The following is a 27,888-nucleotide window of genomic DNA, read 5'->3' as shown; positions in this document are numbered from 1 at the left end:
CCAGCGGCGAGCCCAGGCAGAAACCGCGCACGATCGCGGATTCCTGCCTGCCGCCGAAGCCCTGCAAACCGGAAGTTTTGTTGTGCCATATTTTCTATCCTTCTGTTGACTGATACCTTCCAACAATGAAATCACTTTGGTGCTTTATAAGCTCTTTGCAGGTAATAGTTTTTGCTGTAAAAAGCAACTGAGTAAATGTCAGGAAAATCCTATTAACAGCTAAACTTAATATGGCATCGAGCAGAGTCATCTTAATTGATGTCAGGTATGAATTATTTAATATCAGTCTGAATGCAATTGATTAATTCTGAACACAACCACATCCCTACTTATAAAGGGTGTGTGCACTTATGCAACCATGTTATTGTATATTTTTTATTTCCCCCCTTATTTGTTTGTTTTTCAATTAAATTGTACAATTTATATGTTATATTAAAAGAGGGGGAAAAGTTATTTTTCTTGCTCTGATTTTTTTTACATCTCAAAAGTGTACTTTTTATATTCACTGTACCTTTCTCTGCCTACCTCTGGAGCCTAGCAAAAAGGGCCCTTTGCAGAAATGTTAGAAAACAATGAAAACTGATCAAACTGTAGATGGTAACTACTAGCAAGAGCGACATACAATCAAAATACAAAAAGTAAAGAGCAGAAACTGTCTAGTGTTTCCCAAGGATATATAATCTATCTAGGACTAGAACATGAAAAAAACAAAAACAAGATACTTCTTTTTGAAGTATTTTTTTGTCCAATAGTATGATGATCAGAAGTAACAGCTAGCCAAGCTCATTGAGTGGAACTTTAATATTTGATCAGAGGCAAATGGACAGAAGGACCAATGAATTTGTTTTGTTTACAAATGAATTTTTATGCATATCAAAACAAAACAGTTTCTTTTATTGCACTGTATTTTCAGCATGTTATGAAATGTTCCAACACCATTCATGACTTATAAACGTACAATAAAATAAAAAATAAAAACTGTTTCAACAATGCACTTATCAAATCAGCTCCAGCAGAAGAACATACAAACCATTTTAAAACAGCAGTTATTCCAGCTGTTTAGGAGGACTGAATGAAATTGCTCCTGATATGAGTACTTTTGACCAAGAGTTTTCTGTCCTTTTTCAGCATAGCATAAAGGAGATTCTCCGAGCAAATTATAATTTACCTGTCCTCCTAAACAAGTTTCACTACTGGGAAATATCTATGAGGAGAAAAATCAAATTCTGGAGGAACCTGGAAAAATAAACATATATATATTAGTCTCCATTTAAAATAGCTTTTCAAGAATTTTGTCATTCCAAGTGGATTTTTAAAATATCAACTATACCAGAAAAATTCCAAAGGGGTAGGTGAGAGGGAAAGATGGACATATGAAATTTAAAGAAAATTCAGTGAAGTTGCTTCTGAATAAACACATATTCTTCACATATTCTTTATAATTGTAGAAATTGTTCCATTAATGTAATTTTAGATCATCACATGTAACTGAGTACCTCAATCAGACATGAAATTGCAGCGCTGATATCTTTGCAACGGGTACTTTAGTATTATATAAGTCATGCGAGAGTGGCCCACGTGCTGAATGCATCACGCGCAGGCCATGCCAACCCCAGCTCTCATGGGAAAAATGTCATGAAACATCATGTGACGACAATGTGACTTTGACACCCGTGATCCATACTATACACCCTAAATTTGTTTCTGGCCAGGCCCCAAACCTCCATTACAATTGTCCCAAAGGTGCTTTTTCAATAGGCAACTGGACTTTCTGGGTTTTTCTTTGAAAACGTTTCGCTTCTCATCCAAGAAACTTCTTTAGCTCTCAATGAGAAGTGAAATGTCTTCAAAAAAAAACAAACAAAGCCCAGAATGTGCAGTTACTTCTTGAAAAAGCACCTTTGGGACAACTATGACTTGGATGACTGAGTATCTCCATTACAGATGTTTCAGATTTCTACTGGATACAGTTCAATATGACTGCCCCCATTTGACAAACTTCCGTTTGTTTCCCATGGCAGCTGCTTTAATTTAACTGCAATTTGCTTACTTTAGAATCTTTTTTGTGACCTCCTGCCAGCAGCTTCATAACCACAATATTGGGCTTGGCAACTTTAAGAATTCGGTTGACCTAGAAAGAGATAGTCAAGTTTCATACTATGTGTGCGTAGTTAAAATAACAGTTGCAGTGAAGACTTAATAATATTCCTTGCAGTTTTTATATTTATATCCCTATAATAGCTTATTTATTAACCCAGTTGTATATTAACAAATGCACTTTACAAACATATTGTTCTAATGCAGGGGTGTCCAACCTTGGTAACTTTAAGACTTGTGGACTTCAACTCTCAGAATTCCTCAGCCAGCTTTGCTGGCTGAGGAATTCTGGGAGTTGAAGTCCACAAATCTTAAAGTTGCCAAGGTTGGACACCCCTGTTCTAATGTATAAGTAATAAGCACAGTGACATGCTTTCCAAATACTGACAATATTCCAGGGTATATTGCAGCATTCTGGGGAAGCAGGCAAAGTGCTGCTAGGCTTTTGTCAACATCTTTTAAAAGATGGACTTCTTTCCATATTCAGAGATGATCAAATTCTCTGGTTCTTTTTTAAGTAAACTACAAAGTTACAAAAAGAGGATGCAGAGCAGATTTCTGACTAGTTAACAGTCAATAATATGTAAAGCATAAACGCCATAATAACTAGGAATTTCAAATCTGGAGAGCAGTTGCTTTACTTATAATGATTTCCCCAGCCATTTTTCTTTATTATGATTGATCCGAAACTAAATTACTTTGTTAATACTGAATTGATTTTTTTTATTAATTAGTTTATTATAATTTTTTTTAAAATCTTGAATATACAGAAACTTCCCCTATGGAGTATCTAAAGAGACCCTGTAACATCAGCAATATCATTCTGTAAACTGCTAGAATTAATATTAAATAGTATTTACAAACGTACTCCTTCTAAGACTTTTATTTGTGACTTAAGATAAAAACAACCATCTTTCATAGTTAAGATAACTTCCATCAGTAGGCACTTCATTTGTTAACCCAAAACTAATATAGAAAAAAGACTTAAGGTTCCATTATAAAATATCAAGCAATTAAGTCTCCAAAAACTTCAGATATTTAAGGACAATAGCACATTTAACACAAAGAGTTTATGTTTGCAGAGATATGTAGACAATTTGCATTTACTTCAGTGGAGACTTAATATCCATAAGCAAGTTTCAATTTATTCTCTCTGTCCTATAGTTATATGTTTACCTCATGATCTGGGTTAGAGATATTCTCCAGTATCATTTTAGCTTGCTGGAAGTGTTTGCTAGCAGCCATGTAGAGATCAGAAGACTGAGGCGGAGGAGTGTATTTGTTTAGGTCAGACATTTCCTAAACATTAAATAATAAATGTCATTTAAAATTGAAACAATAAAATACCCTTATATAATTTTTTTTAAAGTTGTGGTTTGATAAAAAGAAACAGCATACAGAAGAACTTTTAATTATTAGTTCATGTATAATTTTATAACTAGGTAATGGTTTCTTCAATTCTGGTACTGTAAAGACTAACAAATTATCATATTTTTTTAACATCAGTAACATGGCATGAGAAATGCTATTTCATATTTTAAAGGCAGGCTTGTGATGTGACTTGATGTAAACTACTGTTTCTTGCCTTTATTCCAAGGAAAAGAAATATATACCACCAAGAACAATTGCTTGCGAGGACAAAAATATTAACATGACTTGTGACAGTTTAGTTTTTTAAAAAATAAATAAAGTAAAGCATGTAAATAACATGGATTTAATATGATTCACCTTGAATTGTAAATAGTGCACAGGTGGTGGTGTGATGACACTGTTGAACGGGGCAAACCGATGTTCATATCGAACTTGTTCGCTATCAAGTTCAAATTTTGGCTTCCTCACTTTACCATCCATGTCAAAAGCAATCATAGTCTTCAGGAAAATGTAAAGTAAAAGCAGCTTGTTACAACCGCAGCAATGAAAATGTTTATATGTGTTATACATACATACATACATACATATTTGTTTTCTTAAGTTTTCGGTACTTACATGTATGGTATTCAGCTTTGTTGGGTATTTCCCCGTCATTGTAGTTGTGCTTTTAAAGTGTAGCACGTTTCGGCAGAATCTCATCTGCCATCATCAGGCTTCTGTATTGTGTTCGTCGACAACACACATACAGAAGCCTGATGATGGCAGATGAGATTCTGCCGGTTGCTACAACTTTAAAAGCACAACTACAATGACGTGGGAAAATACCAACAAAGCTGAATACCATACATGTAACTACCCGCGAAAACTTAAGAAAACAAATACACACACACACACACGTTAGAAATACTTGGAAAAATGGTCTGTATTTCTGATTACAACTGCATATGACTCTTGACATTCCACCCTAGTAATTATCTCATGAAATATGATTCATAAATGTATCACTGGAACTAAATGGAACTAGCTCTTTCAACAGAAATTCATACTACCAACGCATGACTCTACTACTGAAATGTACGAATAAACTGTAGATCAGGAATGTCAAACTCAAGGCCCATGGGCTGAATCTGGCCCATGGGACCAGCCTGGAAATATTAAAGGACCAGCCTGCAGTGCCTCTGCCATCCAAAATGGGGCGTGGGGGGCCTCATATGGCCTCCCACGGCCCGTTTTCAACCTCCACGGCCTCCTGAAGCACACTGCCAGCCGAAAATGGGCCGTGGGGGCCTCGCGAAATCCAGTTTGACACCCCTGCTGAAGATGGTTCAAAGTGTGGTAGCCCAGCTGCTATTGGTTACAAGGTTTAGTAATTTAACACCAATGCATTGCTTGTTGGATTAGTTACCAAAAATTGCTGGTCCAACTCAAAGTTCTTATGTTAAAAGTCCTAGATCAGAGGTGTGCAATGTTGACAATTTTAAGACTTGTGGACTTCAACTCCTAGAATTCCCCAGCCAGTTTGCGTATACAAATGTACCCTTTATTGAGATGTAATTAAAAAAAAAACTCATTGAATTACATAATGTGTAATACATCACCTTGTACATTCCAGCACACATATTTTGATAGGCTTGACTCATTGTAATTTCTCTGCTCAGAGGACGAGCTGTAAATTTTATGCATAGAAAAAGCATTACCATAAAACTTCTGAAATATTTTTTAAAACCTATATAATCTGAAAAAGTATACTTATACGGTCCTACTGCAGAACCTATACTGTGAGACACACATGCTAAATATTCTCTCAAAAATGCCACTTTTTAATATACTGCTGAGTGACAAAAATAGTAATCGGAAAATATTTTTATTTTACTCAGGTTTATAAGCCATTTGAGTTGTAAACAATTAAAGTTATACAATTGGGGGAGACCTACTTTTTTCTTCTAATGATAAAAGCAAGCTACACTGCTTGACAAATGAGTTATGAAATTCCTGATGCATCTAAAAAACTGAAAAAATTAAGCCTATCTGGGAAAAACACTAGAAAAATTATTCAGTGGAAAATGCAATTAGTGGAAAGAGAAGTTCAAACTTCTAAACTTATTCAAGAACACAATAAGAAATTAAGATCATATTCCATTATTATTGTTGCTTAATTTATTTTACAATGTCTATGCTATGGGTATCGTCATACTTTTAATGTATTGTTGATTACTATAAGGCTATTTTTAACTGCTGACAGATTGTGGTTAGCGCAAGAAGAAATCTAATACTGCAAAATAAACTTAGCTCATATACATGGTTTTTTTTTTACTAATGTTTCTTCTAGTGCTCCAACACCAATAATCAAATAAAGAATGAGGTTGGAGATAATGAAACAGCTTACTTGGAAGAATGTATATAATTTAGATTTTGATGGTTCTATGTAGCTGAACATTCAAAAGACAACCATAAGTTCAGATTGTCATAAAAGAAGCCTCAAGCAAAACAATAAAGCATTTGCAAGACCCGTCTCAAAAATATACCTTTTTTCTTTTTCTTCGTTTTTTTATTACTCCGGCCTTTCTGTTGCTCCTCCATTATTCTTTCTTCAGCCATCTGAGAACTATCAGCACGACTGAGTGTTGACATTAGCCATGCATACAGAAATTCAGAAAGGTACCTAATGTAGAAAGAGTACTTAATTTAGGACATTTACTAATTTTTGATTATTTGTTCATTTATTAGTCAAATTTATATAGATGCCCATCCTAAGAGAAGTGACTCTTGGCAATGTGCAATTGTCAATAAAGAACACACACATTAAAATAGACATTTAAAAATAGAAAAATCGGCATTAAAAATGGTGATAATGAAAACTATATATACAAACCCCAAATAGAGAAAGAAAAAGAGAAAGTATATTTACCTCAATAGTGGAGCTATTTAAACAAGTCTGCAGTTCCCTGGGACCCCCAGCCCTGATGATATAAAAAGGTCTTGAGGGACTTCTAGAACATCAAAAGGGACAGAACTAACCTAATGTTGAGGGGTGGAGTGGGGAGAATGTTGATAAGGTGGCCGCCACAGAAGACAAGGCCTGCTATCTGGGATGTGCCAAATATGGGTCCTTGCTGATAGGACCCATATTTGTCAACATGCTGTCTCTGTTGGATCTAATGGGCTGGGGTGATATAACTGGGGAAAGGCAGTCTCTCAGAAAGCTTTATATCACAAAGGGCTTTAAAGGCTAAAAGAAGCACCTTCAGTTTGTTTTAATTTTATAACCAGTTTCAATTTAGATAAGACTTTAAGTAGGAAAAAATGTAACAATTTGAGAAAATTGATTATTTTCAAATAAATTGATAACAAATAAAAATCGTACTTAGTATTTCTAGACAACTTTATGATTTAAATGTATAGATCCTTTATTGAATCATATTATACACCAGCTATCATTAAATGAATTTGTTTTCATCACTAAAACTGTCCTCTCTTTTTTCCCCTCAAAGCATAACGACAACTGATCAGCCCAAGATAACAAGCACTATCTTACTAAAATTAATACAGTCACATAGTAAGATTCTGGAGAAAAATTCCCTTTGACAACTTGAAACTAGCCCAAATTTTTCTCCTTATGCCCCATCACTCTCATAGCAATAGGTGGCTAAGGGGGGAGAATACTTTCTTGCCACGAATATCCTCAAGAAAACCTATCACAAGAGTGACAAGCCTGTGATTAATTGAAATTGTCCAAATTTAATTTTCAAAATATGAAAAAATAGAGACATCAAAGTTTATGACTAATGTCAATATATTAATAATCTAGAAAAAGATATTAACAGAGGGACAGCTGTAGGTGTACAATTGGAACTCTGCAAGCACTGATCAATACAAGAGCTTCCATGGAGCAATGGACAAATTATGGGAAAATAACTAGAAGTCTTTCAGTTACAATCATGTGAAAAAGTAACTGAAACACATCTTGTAGTTCATCGTATAATGCAGTGCTGGTATTCAGCCGGTTTGCACTGGATCAGGTGAACCGGTAGCAAGGATTTGGTGTGGGTCGCCGAACTGGTAGTAAGTTATGGCTGGCCACGCCCCCAACCTAGTCACCAAGTCGCCGCTGGCTCGCTTGCCCCGCCCGATGGTCACTCATCCGCCCGCCTGACTGGTGTAATGTAAATGAATAAAAATGCAAATTTCACTACTGGAAAAAAAATAAGTATACCTTTGCATTTGTCACTACCTCACATACCTAAAATTAGAATTGTAAAAAATTATAATCATATGTACCAGATATAGGCAAATCTAGGCAAACCCTTAATGAAACTTGAGATGTTTATTGTGATGGTATCACCATGCCAAAAGAGCTCTCTGAAGCTTTCAGAAAAAAAAGGTCCTGATGCCTGTGAACCAGGATTTCTGAAACAATGTGCTCTGGACAGAAGAGGCAACGCTAATGATACGGGTAAGTACCAAGAGACACGTTTGGTGAAAGTACAGCATTTATCAGAAGAACCTGATACCAGCTATAAAGCATAGTGATGGAAATGTTATGGTTTGGGGCTACTTTGCTGCATCGGGGCCTGAGCAGTTTACCATCACAGAATCTATTTTTGTATCCAAGGTGCTGGAGGATAATGGGAAATCACCAGCTAGAAGATGGAAGCTTTAAAGAAAGTGACAGCAACCATAAACATTTTAGTAAATCCACCAAACTGGCTGAAAAAGAGGAAATGGAGGGTTCTACTTAAATATTGTTTCGGTCAAAAGGGGAAATCTCAGGTTTTGCTTACTTTTGCCACATAAGAAAATCTTTACTCAATATTTATTGAATATTTTCCACTGGGTTTTTCTGTTCAATTACATTATATTTATCATCTTACACTGTTTGAAGATAAAACATTGGTATGCCCGCATATGTTAAAAAGGGAAAAATATATATGGCATGCATTTACTATTTCATATCACTGTATGTCTGATGACTCTCTTACATCCACACCCAGTGAAGACTACCGTATTTGCCGGCGTATAAGACGACTTTTTTGCCCTGAAAAAGATGCCTCCAATTGGGGGGGTCGTCTTATATGCCGGGTCGTCTTATACGCCGGCAAATAGTAATTGGGAAGCACTGCGGCTGCCCGCGGCTGAGGCACTTTTGTCTACCGTGGAAACGAATCCCGTGAAGCCGAAAGGAGCAGCCAGCCTTCTCCCAGCTCCCAAGGAAACGAGGCTCGCACCGCCCGGGCTCCGCTGAGGTATCCGGCTGGGGCTGTCAGGAGTTGTTACCGCTGGCGCGGCTCCAGTCCCGCGTTGCCTCGGGAAGGAAAGGCAACGCCTTTCCCTTCCCGAGGCAACGCGGGACTGGAGCCGCAGGAGCCGCGCCAGCGGTAACAACTCCTGACAGCCCCAGCCGGATACCTCAGCGGAGCCCGGGCGGTGCGAGCCTCGCTTCCTTGGGAGCTGGGAGAAGGCTGGCTGCTCCTTTCGCTTCACAGGATTCGTTTCCACGTAGACAAAAGTGCCTCAAAAAAAAAAAAAAGTGCAAAAGTGGAAGGCGATGCGGAAGAGGGGCGAGTATATAACAAACTATATTTTGAGTGGAAATGTTGGGGGGTCGTCTTATACGCCGGGTCGTCTTATACGCCGGCATATACGGTATATTCATTGCTTTAAGACTAACTGCTCTTAAAAGAAAACTTTAGGCAAACACAGGCATTACAAAACAAGGAGATCAGTAGTATTTTAGGTAAAGAAATATCAAATGCAAGTATCTCTATAAACAAAAATAGCTAAGCAGTGCAAACTTCATAATTTTGCATGATGCTTAGAAAAAAATTAACAAATTCAGTGAAGTCTCAAAAACAATGAATATATCTTTAAATATGAGTAATAGGCATTTATGGAATCTCTGTCAATTCATGATCATTGGGGGAACACGGATACAATTGTACCTAAGGAACCTGTTAAGACACATATATGCTTCACTATATTTAGGGTCTGGATAGCACACCCTCCTAATTTGCAAGTAACTAAGTTCTCTTACCAATATATGTAATAATATTCATGCATACTGTATAGCTCCAGTTCAAACCCACTGAGAAGATACTGTATCATAATGCGAAGATTATGGTATAGGACCCATGTTCCCAAACAGGCCAAATGCTGTCTTTGAGGTTCTTGTTTCAAGAGCATACTGTGAAGAGCTGCATCCACTTTCTCTGCCTAATGAAAAAAAAAAAAAATATTCAGCTTAATGGAACAACAAGTGCTGAGATTATACTAACAAAATTTTGACAAATAAAAACAATTCTAACAAAAAGAGCCAGCTTGGCCTAGTGGTTAAGGCCTCAGGCTAGAAACTGTGGGTTCTTGTCCCACCTTAGACATTAAAGCCAGCTGAGTGACTTTGGGACAGTCATTGAATCTCGGTCCAACTCACCTCACAGGGTGGTGGTTGTGGGGAACACAGGAGGAAAGAAGGATCTTTATATGCATGTTCACTACCTTGAGTCATTTATAAAAATAATAAAGGTGAGATTAAAAAATATATTTTTAAAAAAATCTAAAAAAAACCTTTGATGCTTGTATCTGCATCTACATTTTAGATCCCACAACTACTGTTCTTTCACATCAAAACAAATAACTCAAATGTAGGCAATAACATGTAAGGATCAAATCAGTTTTATTTAATTTAGGTGTAATATATTGTATGGACGATGCTAATAAATTGAGCACTTTGTCTTCCATACAAAAAACCTTAGAATTTTGTGTCATATAATGAATTCTTTTCACCTTTGAAACCTATTGGACATTCTGATATTTAATGCTTTAGTATAGGGGTGTCAAACTGGCGGCCCGTGGGCTGGATGCATCATATGCAGGCCACGCCCACCGCAGCTCCGTGAAACCTCATGTGACAGAAATGTGACATGGCAAGTTTGACACCCATGTTTTAGTGTATAGTATCATATACCTTGAAACAGATTGATAATATATTGTCTAACATTATTAATAAATATAGCAGCATTAGTTACAAAGAAAAAGTGAGTTTTCTCAAATTTAAGGTTTCCTTACATCCTATATTCTAGATATTAACCCTTTTTTGAAACAGCAATGGAAACAAAACAACATGTATTGAATGTAGTTCTAGGAAGCATAGAGAACAAAAGCATGCTGCTTGAGCACTACAAACTATTTCTAAAGGTCTCACTTCAACAGATACTAAATGTACTTTTAAATAATTCTTGTACAACCAAGTCAACTAGAGAGAAAATGCAAGCCATCTTCACGACAGATTTGATAAAGTGTTTGATACCTGCTTGTATTACCTCATCTTGCAAAGTAGCAAATTCTTCAAGAATATGACCAAGTTTATCTCTCTGCCGAGCTCTATTGTGCCCATGAATTTGAACCAAACTGCAAAACGGCTGGGGAAAAAAAGAACCAGGCTGCTATATTTGAGACTTTACATGGCAAATCTTAAGAACAACACTGTAGTGACAACAGTGTACTGTGAGGTGATTTATAAATACAAAATCAAACAGTTCTTAGCTCACTTCTGACACATCTGTTAATTGAGTGTAAAAAGGTGATTGTAATATGCATCTTACTCCAATGGTTTCCTATCACTATACAAACAATACATTCCTTCTTTTGGAGTGCAGAATTTTCCTTCAATAATTTCCCATTGTTTCTTATTGGTCTATGAAAGTATCTTACAGCATTACAACTGAGAAATTTAGAAAGTTAAAGGGAGAATCACAGGACTGGACATCTGGAAATTGTTTCATTTTCACATGTTTCAACCACAAAATTTACTGTAATGCCATTTTAGCTATAGAAATGGGCTGGAATGGGAACTTTGTAAAATTTTATACCAAACAAGTTTCAAGACAAAACATTTTGTCCATAATCCTAACAGGGCCCTCTATACTACTTCCTTTGCTATTTTACAAGGCGCTGTTTTATAAATACTTTTTTCAAATTAATATATTTCTTCAATTCAAATAGCTGGTTGACTTTTTGCTAAAAGCATGTAACATTCCAACTTTGTACAGGTCACACATTGAGAAAATTTACCTTTTATGCATACTATATTTAAGCATTTAAATAAATGCACTTATTATTTCATAATGCTATCAATACTCACTCGAACACAGTGTGTGACAAAGGAGTCAATATAGTCCTTAGCCTGGTGATTGTTATAAAGACAACACCTAACAGAAAACAACTGAAATTATTTTGAGTAAAAATTAAATATGCATATTGTCCTAAAGTTGAAGTGGGCACCCCGTCCCCAATTAATTTTATGGCCCCCCCCCCAGCATATGTATAATATGGCATAAGAGTATGAACCTTAAGTGATTTTTTTTGCACCTTCAGTGACATCCCGCTCCAAACTTATACAAACTCCCTAGAACTTTGGGCATCTGTTATCACATCATTACCCTCTGGTCCTTGGAGGCTTTTTAAAAAGTATAGCTCATGAACAAATCAACTGCTTCCTTCTATCCTTAGGTGAAATACTTTATTTGTATTCTTAAGAGGGCTACGCTCCTAGAACTCCTAGATACTTTTTCTCTCTTAACAATACTTAGGTATTTTTTTTGATTCACAGAAAAGTCCATTTCCAATATAAGTGATTTTACCAACACCTGCTTCTTAAAGATACCAAGGTATCTTTAGTATAAAGATATACTTTACAGTATACTTATTAAAGCAGCGGTCGCCAACTGGTGGGACATGGCCCACTGTTGGGCCGTGGAAAAATTTTGGTGGGCCGCAGAAGAAATGGCCCCCAAAAGCAATTAATCTGGGCCACACAGTTCTTGCACCTCCTGGCTCTCCGAGGGACCCTGGAGTCAGGCCCCTGAGATGCACGCGCCAACCAGCTCCTACACCCGGCGGCGGCGGCAACAGCAGTCCCCTCCCCCAGCGCCCGCTGTCAGCTCTTCCCCATTAGTTCTCTAGCTCTGAATTGCTCCCGGCTCTCTCTCTTTCATCCCCCCCCGCCCACGTGCAGGCAGGAAAGGGAGACGGAGCCGTGCACAGCTCTCCCCTTTTCCAGCTCTTGCTGCCTCTCCCAACACCGAAGCCTCGGAAACGCAGGCAAAGCCACCGCAGCGGTAGCGTCCCGAGTTGCCTTAGCATGCTCGGTTAGTTAAGAATCGCCCTACCCAGAGAAGGAAGTGGTGCTGGAGGAGGAGGCAGTAGTGGAGAAGCAACTCAGGGCGCTACCGCTGTGGTGGCTTTGCCTACATTTCCAAGGCTTCGATGTTGGGAGAGGCAGCAAGGGCTGGAAAAGGGGAGAGCTGTGCATTGCTCTGTCTCCCTTTCCTTTCCTGCCTGCACGTGGGCGGGGGGGATGAAAGAGAGAGAGCCGGGAGCAATTCAAAGCTAGAAAACTAATGGGGAGAGCTGACAGCGGGCGCTGGGGAAGAAGATTGTTGTTACCGCCGTTGCCGTGTGTGGGAGCGTGCATCTCAGGAACCTGAGCCGGGAAGCACGGGAACTGCAAATGGGAGCGTTTGATGATTTCAAAGAACTCCCGGAACACGGTAGATTGGTGTTTTGTAGGTCTCAGTGAAAGAGTGAGCTTTGTTTCGTCTCCTTTCCTCCCCTGGTAATGCGAGAGATGCTTTCTCTCTCCCCCCCCCCCCCCAAATAATCACTGGCTGTGGCTGGGTTTGGCAGCGAAGTGCTAAAGCTAGCAAAGTGCCCCCAGGGACACCTTTCCTTGCCTGTCTCCAAGTGACGCTGGAAGAGCTCCCCCCCCCAAGATTTTCCTTGGCTGCAGATCTGAGCCTCTCAATCCTCCACCAGGGATTTGAAAGGAGGTCCCACTTTCTCCCCTCCCCTCCCCCAATTAATCACCAAGAGTGGCAGTCCTTCTGCAGGCAGATGCCTGCTGAGAAGCCCCTGGAGTGGCAAGGAGAGCAAAGCCCCCTTTCTGCCTGCTTCTCCCAGCGGCAGTTGCCCCGAGGCCCCTCAGCTCAGACACACACACACACACCGCCCGCTCTTCTGTCTCTTTGGAAGATGCCAGGTGGGGGGAGGCTTCCAGCCCGGAACATTTTGTTATCATTAAGCATTTACATTTTTGTTATCATGAAATAAGTGTGTGTGTGTGTGTGTGTGTGTGTGTGTGTGTGTATCATGTATGTGTGTATATGTGTGTATACGTATGTGTATGTATACACACACACACACACACATATGGATCTTTGGTTATTCGGGTTTTCTCCCGCGTAAAATTGGAAGTATCTTGGCGACGTTTCAACAAAATCTCATTCGTCATCTTCAGTCTTGTGTCTGGCTTTGTGCTTCTCGGAGTAATATGAGCTTGCAGCTACTTCTTCCTTTTAACTGCTAGTGGGGGTGTGACTTGATTGGGTGGGGGCTTGGCTGTGTTCTGATTGGGTGGGGGGTGTTCTCATTGGTTGGGGGTTTGGCTGTGTTCAGGTTAGTCTTAGTTGCTGGGGGATTTGAACACACCCAGCCAATCAGAACACAGAACTCACCCACAGCCAATCAGAACACAGCCAACCCCCAACCAATCAGAAAACAGCCAAACCCCCAACCAATGAGAACACACCTCCACCCAATCAGAACACAGCCAAGCCCCCACCCAATCAAGTCACACCCCCACTAGCAGTTAAAAGGAAGAAGCAGCTGCAAGCTCATATTACTCCGAGAAGCACAAAGCCAAAGATACAAGCCTGAAGACGACGAATGAGATTTCGTTCAAACGTCGCCAAGATACTTCCAATTTTACGCGGGGAAAAAAGCCGAATAACCAAAGATCCACATACTAATACCTGCAAAAACCTCAGAAAACAAATATATATATATATATATACATAAATTTATATTTAACATAAAAAATTATATTAAATATATTAGCGTTTTTAAAAAAAATTGTATTAGTGGTCCTCAGGATTTAAAAGTATGAGTTTGGTGGTCCCTTAGATCCAAAAGGTTGGCGACCCCTGTATTAAACTATCTAAGATACTTTGAGAGAAACTATAAGTATATAAATTCATACCCAAATAGATTTGTCTACTCACTTTGGTGAAAGTACTGGTGGACTGACAAAAGACCTTAGGGCATCTTTTACCATGTCTTGCATAAGGTGTGTACCAAACACTTTTTTATTGTCCACAAGAAAAGTGGTCTGAAACAAAATGTATCTTTGTTACTTTACATGGCTAGAAACATAATTTTCAATCTTTTATTGTACTATTTCCAACTTGCCTGTAACAGTGATCTTGAAAGAACACAGGGTGATTGTTCACTAAATTCACAGAAAAAATCCTAATTTATAAACAGAGCAAGAAAACTATGGTTAATATTTTGTATAAAGTCAAACTGCTCTTTAGATATAAAATATCTTTGGACATAGAACATCTTCCATCAGCAGAAGAGAGTTCCCTACCTCTTCCTCAATGGGACATTTGAGACCCTTCTTTAGGAGTAATTATAAAAAGTAATCGCAGTATTCTATTTCAATAGTCTTTTTAAAAATTTCTTCATTCATTGTTTTCTGTTTTTTAAATTGACATATGAAACATGGAGATTTCATTTTAAGTTTAAAAAGCATTCATGAAAAAAGCCCTTGGAATTATTCAAAGAGGATGCCTTTGTTTTCCAATTAATATGTTAAAAGTATTTATACTTACTAGTATGCAATGCAAATTGGTTAAATTGATGACTTCGCATACAGTTTTGATTCGTTCTATAAGTTTTGAAAAATAGTTAACCATTTCTTCTCTTTTAATAATTTTTGCATATCGAGGAAAAGTTGGAGGGAGCAATCTCTGATTAACTAGTGGCTCAAAGCCCATCATTATAGGGTGATCTAAAAAAGTAATAAAGAATTCAGTTATGATTCTCCATTTAAGTTTTCTGTTATATAATAGTTAGCTAATCAATTAACAGTTTATCCATTAAGGAACAACTTTCAAAGTTTTAATTCTGTCAGCTAAGCAATTTAAGATTATCAAAATTTATTGAACAGCAAAGCATTCAAGTACAAGGTATAGGTAATAAGGAAGCAAAATGAAATATTGTGCATAAAAGGATCAGTCTCAAGACAAGTAAGTTCTGAAAAAATCACACAGCAATACTACTTATTTGTAAAATCTGAATATACAATGACAGAAAGCTAGAAATCTGAACTTATCCTATGAAGGAGAAAAGAGAATATTGAAGATACTCTCAGTGAAGATCCCCAGTTGAGAAAGGATGAAAGAAGAGCTCATAGACAGTCTGAATTTTGCTAAACCATTTAAGAATTCTATAGCTGATCTCAATGACACACAAAAATGACCCTCTTTTTCTTCCAACAAACTACTAAATATTTCTATTTCTAAAATCTCAAATCTGAAGTACCTCCTTGTACTAACAGGAAGTTTTGAATATGTCTGTGTCTCAGGAAGAATGCCAAACTGAGACAGAAAAGTTTAAAATAACCCTCTTCCCCAGTAAGAGCTAGGGAACATTCCTAAAAGTAAATGCTTACCTCCTTTGGTGGTATCATTCTGAGCCTGAATACCATGATGTATTAAATTGTGAATCGCAGACAGCAAATCAGCAGCCTGAGTCAGCAACTTCTGAGCTTCTGCAACTGCACTAATCTGTTCAGAAACAAATTTTAAAAGCTTATGTACAATAAAACAATTGCTGTGTTAAGAATTTGTATGAAAACAGTATAACATATTAGTGTACCTTACTCTATCATATCATATCCTTGCTTATGCATATTAGATCTAAAGATGCATCTCATCTTTAAACATTCATTTACTTTATGATACTTTAAAAATTCAAAATCAGTCTTACAGTCTTGATTATTGTAAAGTAAAATTACAGCTTTTAAAATGGGTAGTGGCAACATGGCCCCTCATTCCTCTAAGAACTCTACCTACCTCAAAATGTTGCAATTGCTACAGTGGAATTGCTTGAGTTTTCAGCAAAAACTGAAATGTCAAGCAATGTCAGCTTAAGTTCCCATGAGATTTCAGCCCTGACAAGAGCATTCACATTAACATGTAAGTGTGTGCTCTGGGCCAGGGGTCCCCAACCACCGGTCCGCGGACCGGTCCCGGTCCGTGGAACAAATCCTACCGGGCCGCTGGTTTGCTGGGCAGCGCCCAGCTGATGCCGGTACCGGTCCGCGGCATAAAAAAGGTTGGGGACCACTGCTCTGGGGCATGAAATTCTGAATTTTTTGAGTGTATTTTGGCACCTTATATTCTCAGCTTATCAGTGAGTATATATGGTAGTTTCTAAATGTAGAAGCTCTACATAATAACCTGCATGAACTTATAAAGAAACAATCTGAGGCAATTAAAATGTGTTTAAGAATATTCAATTAATAATGGGTAGATATTTAGGAAGGTAGACAATGGAAAAGGGAGAAATGTTTAAAATGAATTGTCAGGACATAGATGCAGATAGGGATAAAGAATCCAAGAGACAAATATGGGGGGCAAGTTAAAAAACGAACAATTAAAGCTTTAGAGCGGACAAGAGATGTTAAAAGTTAGAATAGGGGTAGAAATAAGAGAGGGGGGAATATTAGTATACACATTTTTATACAATAAGACAAAAGTAATAAGAGGAAAGATTAGAAATTGAATGATGGTATTATTATGTATGTTTAAACAGTATTGTGATTGGCACTGGAATAACGTACTGAAACACTGAATAATTAAATAATGAAAGTCTATAATTTAATACAAATATGTGTATCAACACTAGAACTACATAAGCTTGTGGAATGGAACAAATTTGATTACTAGCACTATTTTTATTTGTACTAAAATGTATGATACCCAGGTGCCACACTGTTCACACATTGATATGGATATATTGTAAAATAAAATAAAAAACGTGAAATCGTAACAAAAGAATATTCAATTAATCATACCTCTTTTTTGGTAAAGGCTATTAATACAGTCAGTAATATCCGAGTAAACTTCACTCTGCTGAAAACTGCAAAGCACTGCTGATGCTATTGGAAAATTAATTTCAAAATTAATAATTTAAAAATATTATATAAGAGGAGGTTTGTAGCTTAAGCTAAGTTCGTTACGTATATATGCATATAAAAGTTGTGTAGTTACTCTGAACACTGAAACATCTGGATGAGTTAAAAATAATAGTTCGTCAGACGAACACAATACAGAAGCCTGATGATGGCAGATGAGATTCTGCCGAAACGTTGCTACAACTTTAAAAGCACAACTACAATGACTTGGGAAAATACCCGAACAAAGCTGAATACCAACCATGTATGTGTGTGTGTGTGTGTATTCATTCCCTTTTTCAGCTTAGGATGCTTTTTATGTAACCTTAAACAGAATACAAGCATTCTTACTTCAAGTTCTACTTCTGGATCTCTCTCTTCTCCTTGTCGGCTTCGAGTGCTCTAAAATAAAAGGCATTACAACAATTTAATGAAGTATTATATAATGAAGTATTATATAACTTCATAGTCCAATTGTCATATACATGTCGTCTTTGTGCAAAAATAAGTAATATGTTCTATATTATAAACACTTACTTAAACTTCCAATTCACTTATGGAATCAGAATCGAAGTACTTATGAAATGTGTATCCATCCCATTCACATCTAAAGCATGACATCTAAACATCCTTTCATAGTCCTATATTCATTCCTATCTGATAAAGTCATTCAATTCAAAAATAAATTTCAGTTAAACAACAGCCTTACATTTTGGGACAAGATCACAGAAATTAACAATGTAACAAGCCAAATACCTACCAATATCCCAATTCTTGCTATTCATACTACTGGTATCTCTGTACCAAATATATCATACAGCATGGAATGACTTTATTTTACATTTTAAAGTGTAGCACTCCAACTGTTTTACCGATTCTCTACGTTATATCATCAAAATATTAGTGTTGTATTTTTGAACAATTTGTCCATATTTCATTATACTAGAAATAGCCTTATATACCTAACTTCTGAAATAGCCAACAGAAATACCTTAACTCGCCGTTGCAGGTCATCTTCAACATCCTTTAGCATACCTTTAGCATGGAAAAAATATTACTCAGTTCAGCAATATGAATGCTACTGAGGGGGAAAATTACTTATCTACAAAAGTCTGAGAACATGATCAACAGATCCTGGTGTTTTCCAAGACTCTATTGAGCTGGTTTTTTTTTACTTTTTTAAAAAAAGAAAGACAGCATTTTGGTAAAGCATCAGCTGCTTGGTTTCCAGTTGCCTTAAATTCTATCCCTGCTTTTAGTAGAGGTCTCTAGGGCCAAAGCAATCTAGAAAACTTTTTGGAAAGGGCAGGAGGCAAGATTACTTTTAGCCACCAATCAAAGATGAAAAATTTAATCAATATATTATATTTCTATTAGGAACAGTACTGAAGACAGGCAATGATACAGATAAAAATAACTTCAGGAAAAAAAAAACTAATACACCTGGCTAAGAATTTGCCTTAAATTACAGACTATGGTTTTCAGTGTGGTCCTAGGTCTCCTTGTGTTTAATTCTTTATACTAATTAAAAACTTGGATGTTCAGTTTTTATTCCTACTTCAGAGTGCATGCATTAAAAACATTTTTCTTTAGAATCATACAATCTGTAATACTACTTTGAAATTTGTTTATTTTATTCAGAAAATGTATATAGCTGCTCAGTTGCCCAAAGCAACTCTAGGTGGCTTACAACCAACAAAAAGACATAATATAGAAAAGAAAAACAAACAAACGATGATAGTGTGCACAACTTAGACATTATTCGCTCAAGCTAACAGATGGCTATATTCTTCCAGTAAAGAGACAATGAATTTGAATTTTACCTGTAACTCGAAGATCTGTCACACTGTTTGCCATTTTAAAACCATATGTCATAGACTGAAAATCTTCCTAAATACAAAAGCGGGTGGGGGGTGGGAGGGCGTGGACAACAAAATTTTAACATTCAAAATTTTAGGAATTAATACTATTCCCATTTCTGTATGACTTGCCCCATAGCGCATATTTTATATATATATAGTTTCCTAAATAATACCATAAACATTGATGAAAAAGGAAGCTTTATGATGGTAGTGATTTCAGGTTTAATTTATGAAACTAGTTTAAATGAACTGCATTTTCCTAATTCAAAAATTACAAGAAATCTTGTTTTCAATTGAAAGAGAGATTTAATTGGTTTAGTCACAAGCTTTCTTACTTTATGGATTTGTTCATAATAAATAAAACAGCACATATATTTTAAGAACATTTATATGGCTGCATAACTCACTCCCAGCTTTTATTGGCATTTTGAGTTTTATGAAATACTTCCAACTAAGTAAGGGCAAACCTGTTTTAACAGCACTCAGTACAAGAAGGAGGGATACATCAAATGCAAAGTAATGAAGAGTTTTGCATCCATACATGTAAGCTACCCTACAACTATAGATGTTCCAGAAAGTGTATCTTTAACTGAAAGTTAAAGAGGAAAACTTATAAACCTAGCAAATAAAATGTAAAAGTGAAATTAATATCCTGAGAAAGAGCCCACTATAATTAAAAAGACAAAGATACTAAGGGATAATAAAAATAATGGATAAAAACTGTAAGGATAGCCAACTACATTTTGCAATTTTATTGAAAGTGGGAAAACATTAAGTCAAGAAGAAACTCACCTCTTCAAATACTGCTGCTTTGTTTACTTTTTCTCTAGCAATATCGCAAATTTTCAGGATACCCAGGGCAAATGCCTTCATGGCAGGATCCTCAATGAAGTCAGGATTATGAATGTAGAGACAGGTGAATACTGTCTGTGCCAAGGAATGGCCTTCTAGCCACGTTATCTGAAAATATTGAGTAGGTAATAAGGAATGTGAAGCCATTTGTGGGGCATCAAAAGATTTTTTTAAAAAAAAACTTGTTTTGTCCTGAGCATGGAAGAAACTTTTGAAAAATGTCTTGCTTTGTTATCCACACAGAGCTCTTGAAAACGCTACTCTTGAGCCTGGAATATTTTTTTCACAGTCCTGGTATAAATAACGCATGGATATAGTAACATACACAGACACAAACTCCTCTCATTAAGTATCTACTTAAATATCTATCTAATACTATGATAATGGTTATACCTATGATGACCATATTTTCTTGGAAAAAACAAAAGATAAATCTGAAAAAGGGACAAGCCCAAAAGAGGTTCATAAGGATAACAAAAATTGTGCATATTTGTAACTTTGCTTTACAAAGGAAAACAAAAGAGTGAAACCAAGAAAATAATGAAATGAAATCAATCTAAAGGACACCTTGCTATCCCTTATAATAAAGGGTATATCACTGTTGTAAGTTACACCACAGATTAGCCCCCAGTATACTCTAGTTTTGACTAGACTTCATTTACTTTCATTAGGGCCAAGTGGTTGATGATGTTAATGGTGCAATATACCAATGTACAGCCATAAGAATCCTGATCTAGCCAGGGCCTTTGTAATATGGACCGTTATCTGAGAGGGGGAAAAAAAGCCAGATAAACCCCTTCCTAATTCTGTCCAGAATACTGTAGTCTATTGTGCCTTGATATTTCAATTCCATTCATGGGCTGCACTGACATATGGCTATGCTTCCTGGCTCCCTGTTCTAAAAGAAACTGATTGTACCCATCCCATATGATTATCATGTATGGAAAGAGAAAGTTTTTGTAAGTTAAACAAAGGAATTCCACTTTATTAAAGTTGTGTCCAAACACAATGGCTTTAGAAATTATTTGTTTCAGAAAACGCACCAACGTAATTTTCATGCACAATGAAGACTATTTTAGCACAAGTAATCTTATTATCTTCAATAAGATCTACTCTCTAAATCAGGTTTTTGGAGCTACAACCTTGAAAATTAGTTAATAAATTTGACTTAAATTCAGAATTAAAATATTCTGCGCAAGCTACTTTTATTAATCCAAGTCTACTTTTATTTATCCAAAACCTACTTTAAGGGCTTAAAAAATGTTATTTCCATTCATGTAAAATTAAAAACATTAGATTCTTACCAAGCAGCAAAAGCAAGTGTCCATTATTCCTATCAATTCAGGCAAGGATAAATCTTTAACTTTAATGGTCCCATCCTTTAAAAGAACAAGGGGAAAAACTTGAATTTCTATTAGTAATAAGTGAAAATAAAATTGTGAGAAAATATTTTCATTCACTGTTGCAATTACTAGCTGAGACAAGGGACTTGGTTCTCTTCTGACAGGCACAAATGACTGACCTATGAAGGAGAATAAAAAGGACGATCTATTACTGTAGCAGTTTTTCTCACCAGATTCACTATTGTAATCTAAAGCCTCAGTGTGCTCTCTAACATAGAAAACCCTGCTTCTGTTCACATCCCCCTAGTGTGATACAGTCATTCACACTTTGAACTATCCTGCCCATTATGGTCTTTATTCCCAACAAACATAACTACAATCCTCTCCTGCAGAAGGTCATCTATTCCTGCAGAATATGAATGCTGACATTATTTACAATAGGTATTTGAGTTACCCTGTTTTCATTTTGCTAGCTCGTTTTTTAATTTCCTGTATTGTATAACTTTGGTTAGGACTAACTCCTGATTACTCTGTAAATCATTCTGAGAATCTCAAGATGTTTTTAGATTCTTAAATAGTGAGTAATAAAAAAATAAGATAAGAGAATCCTGGATCAAATGTATTATTTCAATGCCTTTCAATCGGGCTCCAGGATGGAATAGAAACAGCACTGCTGTTGCTCCACTGAATGACTATCAGCACCTGAATGAGCATAGGGCAATCACATATCTTGTTAAACCTCTCAGCAGCATCCAGTATCATTCATCATTATTATAGTCCTGAGTGGGTGGATCTAGATAGTGCAATCAAGAAAAAATAGCTGCTGGCTCCTCCTAGTGGGTTGCTACAGAACTTACGCTCATTTTTTTAAATTTAAATTTATATGCTGCCCAGCTCTGGTATCACAGATGCTGCAAATTATCTTTATTCAGTATCTCCTTCAGGAATATTGAAGGACTCAATCGGACAAAGCCTGCTCAAACTGAAAATCAGAAAGGTAGGAGTATTTTCTCAAAAACCATTCATTCCAACAGTGGCTCTAGATAAAATTATATTCCCCTTATATAGCGAGTCTACAATCCGAGGGAACTCAAGGATTCAAGATTCTACTTATATAGCTGATAGCATCCACAGATGACAAAAGTCATGATTCTTTGCCTAGCTTTTGAAATCAAATATTTTAGCAGGCTTTTCTAGTTTTTACTTCATTTTTAACTCATAATGCTCTTTCTTATAACTCAAATGTTAATAAAAACTTTTATTGTTGTTCTTTTGATAATACTTTAAACTACCTTAAGCCTATTTATTTTGCAGGATACAATTTATATAATAAACATAAATATCATCTACCCTCAACAGAATTATTTCATTGAGTGTTTTTAAGATGTTTATGATACAGAGACATTCTTTAATTAGGATCAAGTTTCAATGTGCATGATTTGCTCTAAACCTGAAAATCAAACTCATGATTGTTCAGCATTAACTGCTATCAGAAGTCATCTGTTTTTAAATATTATTTGTTGGTTTTTTTCCTACTAATCAGTTGAAGGATCTTTGGTGTAGTATAAGGAAGAAAAAGAACTTAAAAGTCCTTTATCTCAGTCTTAATGAAAGAAATTCACACTTATTACAATTATTTGTATTCATGTAACAATGAATTATTTTTATAATTCATTAAACAGTTGATACTAAAGCTAACCTTGATAGCTTGTTCGAAGTTAAGAACTTTACGATTAACTTGGTTTCCAATCATACCCGCATCCATCTTAGGATCCATCATTTCAATAGCAGACATGGCTTCAAACAGACCAAAACTAAGGATGTTTAGAAAAGAAAACTATGTTACATTAGCAACTTAAACAAAATTAATGCTTCTGGTTAAAATGTATTGTGCAAACTTAAATATCCATCTTAAAAAGTACATCCAGAATATACTCTTAAGCAAGTAGAAATGGAGAATGTGAAAAATTACTAATGAATATATTTTCAGTAAAAAAAGCAAATCTAACTAGGTATTAAATGTAGAGCTTGAGTATTATTTTGTTTTCCGTAATTTTTATCTTCATCTACTTTTACCATTTTTATAGTAAGAAACCAGATAATTAGACCAAAAGATATCTATGCTAACATAAATGGTCAACATCCCATACATATATTATACAGTCCGTTATATAACTCTATAGCATTTTGAAATGTGTCTCCTTTCTGTTACTGACCATACCCTTAATTGTGAAAACTGGAATACATAGAGAGAAATGTTTACTGATTATTGTACTTAGGGCAAATAACCTCTCTCTAAAACAGGGGGGTCAAACTTGTGGCCTGCAGGCCAGATGAGTCATGTGATGGCCCTGCCCCCACCTAGTTTAGTGAAGGGGAAAAAAAGTCCCCATATGTCATGTGACAACGCTGTGACAATGCGAGTTTGACAACCCTGGTCTAAACTAAACATTAAGCAAAGCTCTCCACTTCCATTAAAAATCATTTTTAGAAGCATTATCACCCCTATTTATACTGGTTTGGATTCAAATTTAAAAGATTCATTGAAGTTAATGAGACAACTGGATTCAATACAGTATGTTCCTAATTTTTTCTGTAACTTCTAGCTTCCTAACTCAAGCAGCACATTTCAAAAAATAACCCCGATAACCCCAAGCCATTAACACCAATGACAAATGCCAGTGTTGTCTCAGCAAAGATTCATATGAAAATCTAACACCAACTAGTTGAATGAAATTTATCACAAATTCCAATGTTTAAATGACCAATGTATTAAAATAAAAAAATAAAATGATGTAATAGTGTTTCTACAGTATCAAAAATCACTGAATCTAAATCTATTTTTTATGACAAAAATATATATTTCAAGCTTTAACAGATTTTTTTTCTTGAAACATTATCAGAACAAATAGAGAATATTGCCTAATTTCAAACAGTTTATACAGAATTTAAGTTTGATTGAAGATGTATATTTTACAGTAATACAAATTTTAATTGTTTGTCCATACTACTCATATAATAACATACACTTTTATACCCAAGGTGTCAGAATGTACCACTGAAATGAAGGATCTACCAAGCATTTGTTTCACATCTGAAGATATATATATTTATTTATATATATATATATAACAAGTATAAACTACTGTTCTTATGATAAACTCACAGTTTGTCATGAAGCAACTCTCCTAACTTCAATTCTAAAAAAAGAATTACAAATGAGAAATTAGAAAACACTCCAAATGGTTTTTTCATATACATCATATAATCAAAAATAAATTCACACTGTGAAAGTATATATTGGTATAGGTAGTCCTTGACTTATGACCAGCTGCTTAATGACTGTGTAAAGTTACAACCAACCCTCAAAAGCTACTTATGATCTAGTTTCAAACAACTGCTGGTCATGGTCTGATGACCAAATTTGGGGCAATTGGCAATCGGCCTGCATTTATGGCCATTTTCAGGAGACTGTCAGTTCTAGTCCTGCCCTACACATGAGGTTGGCTGGCTGATCTTAGCCCAGTCATTCTCCCTCAGTCCTAGGAAGAAGACAATAAGCCACTTCTGAAAAATGTTGCAAAGAAAACTGCAAGGACTTGTCCAGGCAGTCGCCAGGAGTTCAATCCTGACCAGAAGATACAAAATAAAACAAAAAACTTGCTCAGATAGCAGATTTTATGAGAACTGGGAATTGCCTCCTTTCTCATGCAAATCTCTTATCACTTGAACACCTACTTAGAATACTGGGATGAGCCTCAGGAACAGAGTGAAGGCTCTGAAAAGATGCACTCCAGAAATGTCCCGTCATTATGAAAAAATTGAAAAAAAAACACTGGGAAGTTTTCAAAAGTGGGAAATGTTCATCATTTCATTTTCATTGCACAAATGCTGATACTAGTTATAGAGGAGGACAAGATGCAAGACACAAAAGGGTTGTGTCATCTGATGCTGTTAGTTAACTGAGTTTTGACAATTCAGGGCAATCAAAACTATTTGACACTTTCAAGTAATACCGTTCAATCCTCTCCAGAAAAATCTTTGGTTATATATTGTAAATTTTCTCATAATACTCTCACACAATTCCTATTTATGTTTAGAAGCACCATCTAAACCCCATATTCAGCATGACTTACCTTTACAGCAATCTTCAAAATCTTGGGTGATGTCTATCCAGCTTGTGTTACCCTTTTCCATCTTCTCAGCTATATTCATCTCCCATCCTGAATCATCATCATCTACAGCAGCTTTCATAACCATGGCCTTAAACCTGCACAGATGTTAGGACATTTAAAAATTAAGCCTGGAAACTCTAGCAGTCTAGCCAAAGGACAGTGGACCCGTTTTAACTCCATTTTCTGCATTTATACAGGTAGTCCTCTACTTATGACCACATTTGAACCCCAAATTTCTGTTGAGAGATTTGTTAAGTGAATTTTGCTCCATCTCACGACCTTTCTTACCACAGTTGTTAAGTGAATCACTGCAGTGATAATAACCTGGTTGTTAAGTGAATCTGGCTTCCTCACTGACTTTGCTTGTCAGGTAGCCAAAGGGGATCACATGACCCCGGGACACTGCAATGGTGGTAAGTGTGCTAAGTATGAACCAGTTGCCAATCATCTGAATTTTGATCACGAGCAGGGAAATGCTGCAAAGGTCGTAACTGTGGAAAAACAGTCACAAGTCGCTTTTTTTCAGTGCCATTGCAACTTTGAACGCTCACTAAATGAACTGTTGTAAGTGGAAGGCTACCAGTACAATGGACTGACCCCCACCAGCTGTGTCATTACACCACGCTTCCGATTCAGAGTATCCAGAAAGCAGAGCCAGAGACTTTAAAACACGGTTTTGCCTATCGCTGTGCTGAGAGCGGCCGAGGCTAGTTGGGAGAAGCCTTTGTGCCCCACCAATACCCAAATCGGCGAGGTGCAGAGAGGCAGGCATGGTATCCCTCGACCCCAGACAGAGCAAGGAAGGATTCCTCAGCAAAGGGAGTCTAGGGAGTCGGCCTCTCACCTGCCTGCCCACCGGAGATGGTGGCCACGTTGGAATGCTGCTTCTCAGCCCCGCAACTGCTATTTCTCTAGCCGGCAGCACGTGACGCGGGGTGGGGAGGAGAAGAAAGGTGGGCGTCGCTTACTCGGTCTCCTCCGAGCCTCTGCCCTCCGGTCTCGCGCAGCCGGCTGGAGAAAACAACAACACAACTACTTCCCTTTCCCTTCCCCAGCGTAAAACCATTCAGCCGCAGCGAAGGCAGAACCCCCCCCTGCTACCGCGCTTGCGCAGAATTCTATTTACTTGACGAACCCCGGATGAGAGGGCTCTAGGGTCTGTGGAACCCTGTTTTTCCATAGAGATAAAAAGAAGAGAAGGAGCCGCAGAATGCAGACCGGATTTCCTGTCGCGGTTCTTTGTTGGAACTCTCGCTTCTCTGAATGGTAACCACGGTTGGCAGCGCTGGGTTTTCAAATTCAGATTGGATTTCTTTTTCTTTTTTTTAAATCTATACCTGTCCGAGTGTCTAGATTTTTTTTTTCATTTTAAAATGTACTGTAAATTTTTCTATGCGTTATATATTCTATGTATTAAGTGGTTAAAATAATGAAATTTAAAACTGATCTTTTGTGGATTTTATTTGCTTTTGTTAATGCGTGTAGAATCTGGGCTTATTTGAGTTGGGTTTATTTGAATGCGAAATCTTAGTTATTTTTTAGAAAACCCCGCCGGCAACTATTCGAATTGCTTAGAAGAAAATCGGGCTTTTAGTGTAATAGTTTCGAAATACCAAGTTCTTTTCAACAAACCAACTCAGAAAATAGAGAAATTCTCGTGTGTTTCCCCCCCCCCCCCATCTTTATGTCAGCGCAAAAGTCATATTTCCGTTCTGTAATCTTTATGCACCACTGCACTGCATTGTCTGATTTCATTATAGCCCTTCTCATAATTAAACAGGGATTTTTTTTTCCATATTGTAAGTTGCAGCTTGTGGGAATGTGGCTTTGTTTTTTTTGCATGACGTATGCTACCTATGGCTAAGTGATCCCTGATTTACTTATCTCGGTTCTCACAATTCCTTGTATTATAAAAAAAGGTGCTTTGGCTGGTTTTATTCAGCTGTCTACATTTCTTGTGTTGTAAAAAAATCAGCCCGGTTTTAGTTAAATGGCCTTTTATATTATCCACATTTGGAAAACAGTAAACTGTAAATACTGTGTTTCTCATATAATAAGGCCGGGTCTTATTTTTTTTTTTTGAGCCCCGAAAAAACGGCTAGGCCGTCTTTTTGGGGGTGACTTAATTCCCCCCCCCCCTTGCATCTTAGGGCGGACGGCGAGGGCTTGGATGT

At 36.9% G+C, this 27,888-nt stretch overlaps 2 protein-coding genes across 6 annotated transcripts in view; one reads left to right on the top strand and one right to left on the bottom strand.

Moving 5' to 3' along the window:
- Positions 1 to 783: 783 nt before the first annotated feature.
- NAA35 (N-alpha-acetyltransferase 35, NatC auxiliary subunit) lies at positions 784 to 26,939 on the bottom strand. 4 transcript variants are annotated; one of them, XM_087957893.1, is made up of 24 exons: positions 26,850 to 26,921; positions 26,559 to 26,725; positions 25,676 to 25,809; positions 24,706 to 24,739; positions 23,239 to 23,353; positions 21,501 to 21,575; positions 20,137 to 20,304; positions 19,306 to 19,372; positions 18,474 to 18,517; positions 17,834 to 17,884; positions 17,384 to 17,467; positions 15,977 to 16,091; positions 15,135 to 15,313; positions 14,710 to 14,769; positions 14,523 to 14,629; positions 11,606 to 11,672; positions 10,785 to 10,883; positions 9,500 to 9,678; positions 5,994 to 6,130; positions 5,067 to 5,134; positions 3,826 to 3,966; positions 3,274 to 3,396; positions 2,051 to 2,131; positions 784 to 1,236 (listed from the first exon to the last, which is right to left on the bottom strand). In XM_087957893.1, the coding sequence occupies exons 3-24, from the start codon at positions 25,797 to 25,799 to the stop codon at positions 1,177 to 1,179; spliced, it is 2,178 nt and encodes a 725-aa protein (XP_087814019.1). In that variant the 5' UTR covers positions 25,800 to 25,809; positions 26,559 to 26,725; positions 26,850 to 26,921; the 3' UTR covers positions 784 to 1,176. The 4 variants fall into 4 exon arrangements, with proteins under 4 accessions (XP_087814019.1, XP_087814020.1, XP_087814018.1 ...); XM_087957894.1 differs by lacking the exon at positions 26,559 to 26,725 and having other exon boundaries at positions 26,850 to 26,939; XM_087957892.1 differs by lacking the exon at positions 26,850 to 26,921 and having other exon boundaries at positions 26,559 to 26,815.
- Positions 26,803 to 27,888, top strand: part of AGTPBP1 (ATP/GTP binding carboxypeptidase 1) — a 59,740-nt gene continuing 58,654 nt past the window's right edge. The window contains exon 1 of one of the 2 annotated variants that reach the window (XM_087957887.1): positions 26,803 to 26,980. The gene's annotated coding sequence lies outside the window, so the exon portion shown is untranslated. The remainder of the gene's footprint in view (positions 26,981 to 27,888) is intronic. The other variant, XM_087957889.1, reaches the window with a different exon arrangement.

This window comes from Notechis scutatus, chromosome 2 (genome assembly GCF_049901735.1).
Source record: "Notechis scutatus isolate UNSWTSFEM ecotype Mainland chromosome 2, rNotScu1.2, whole genome shotgun sequence".
Lineage (NCBI taxonomy): Eukaryota > Metazoa > Chordata > Lepidosauria > Squamata > Elapidae > Notechis > Notechis scutatus.
The sequence above is the reverse complement of the archived record's forward strand: the minus strand, read 5'-3'. Positions and strand labels throughout refer to the sequence as shown.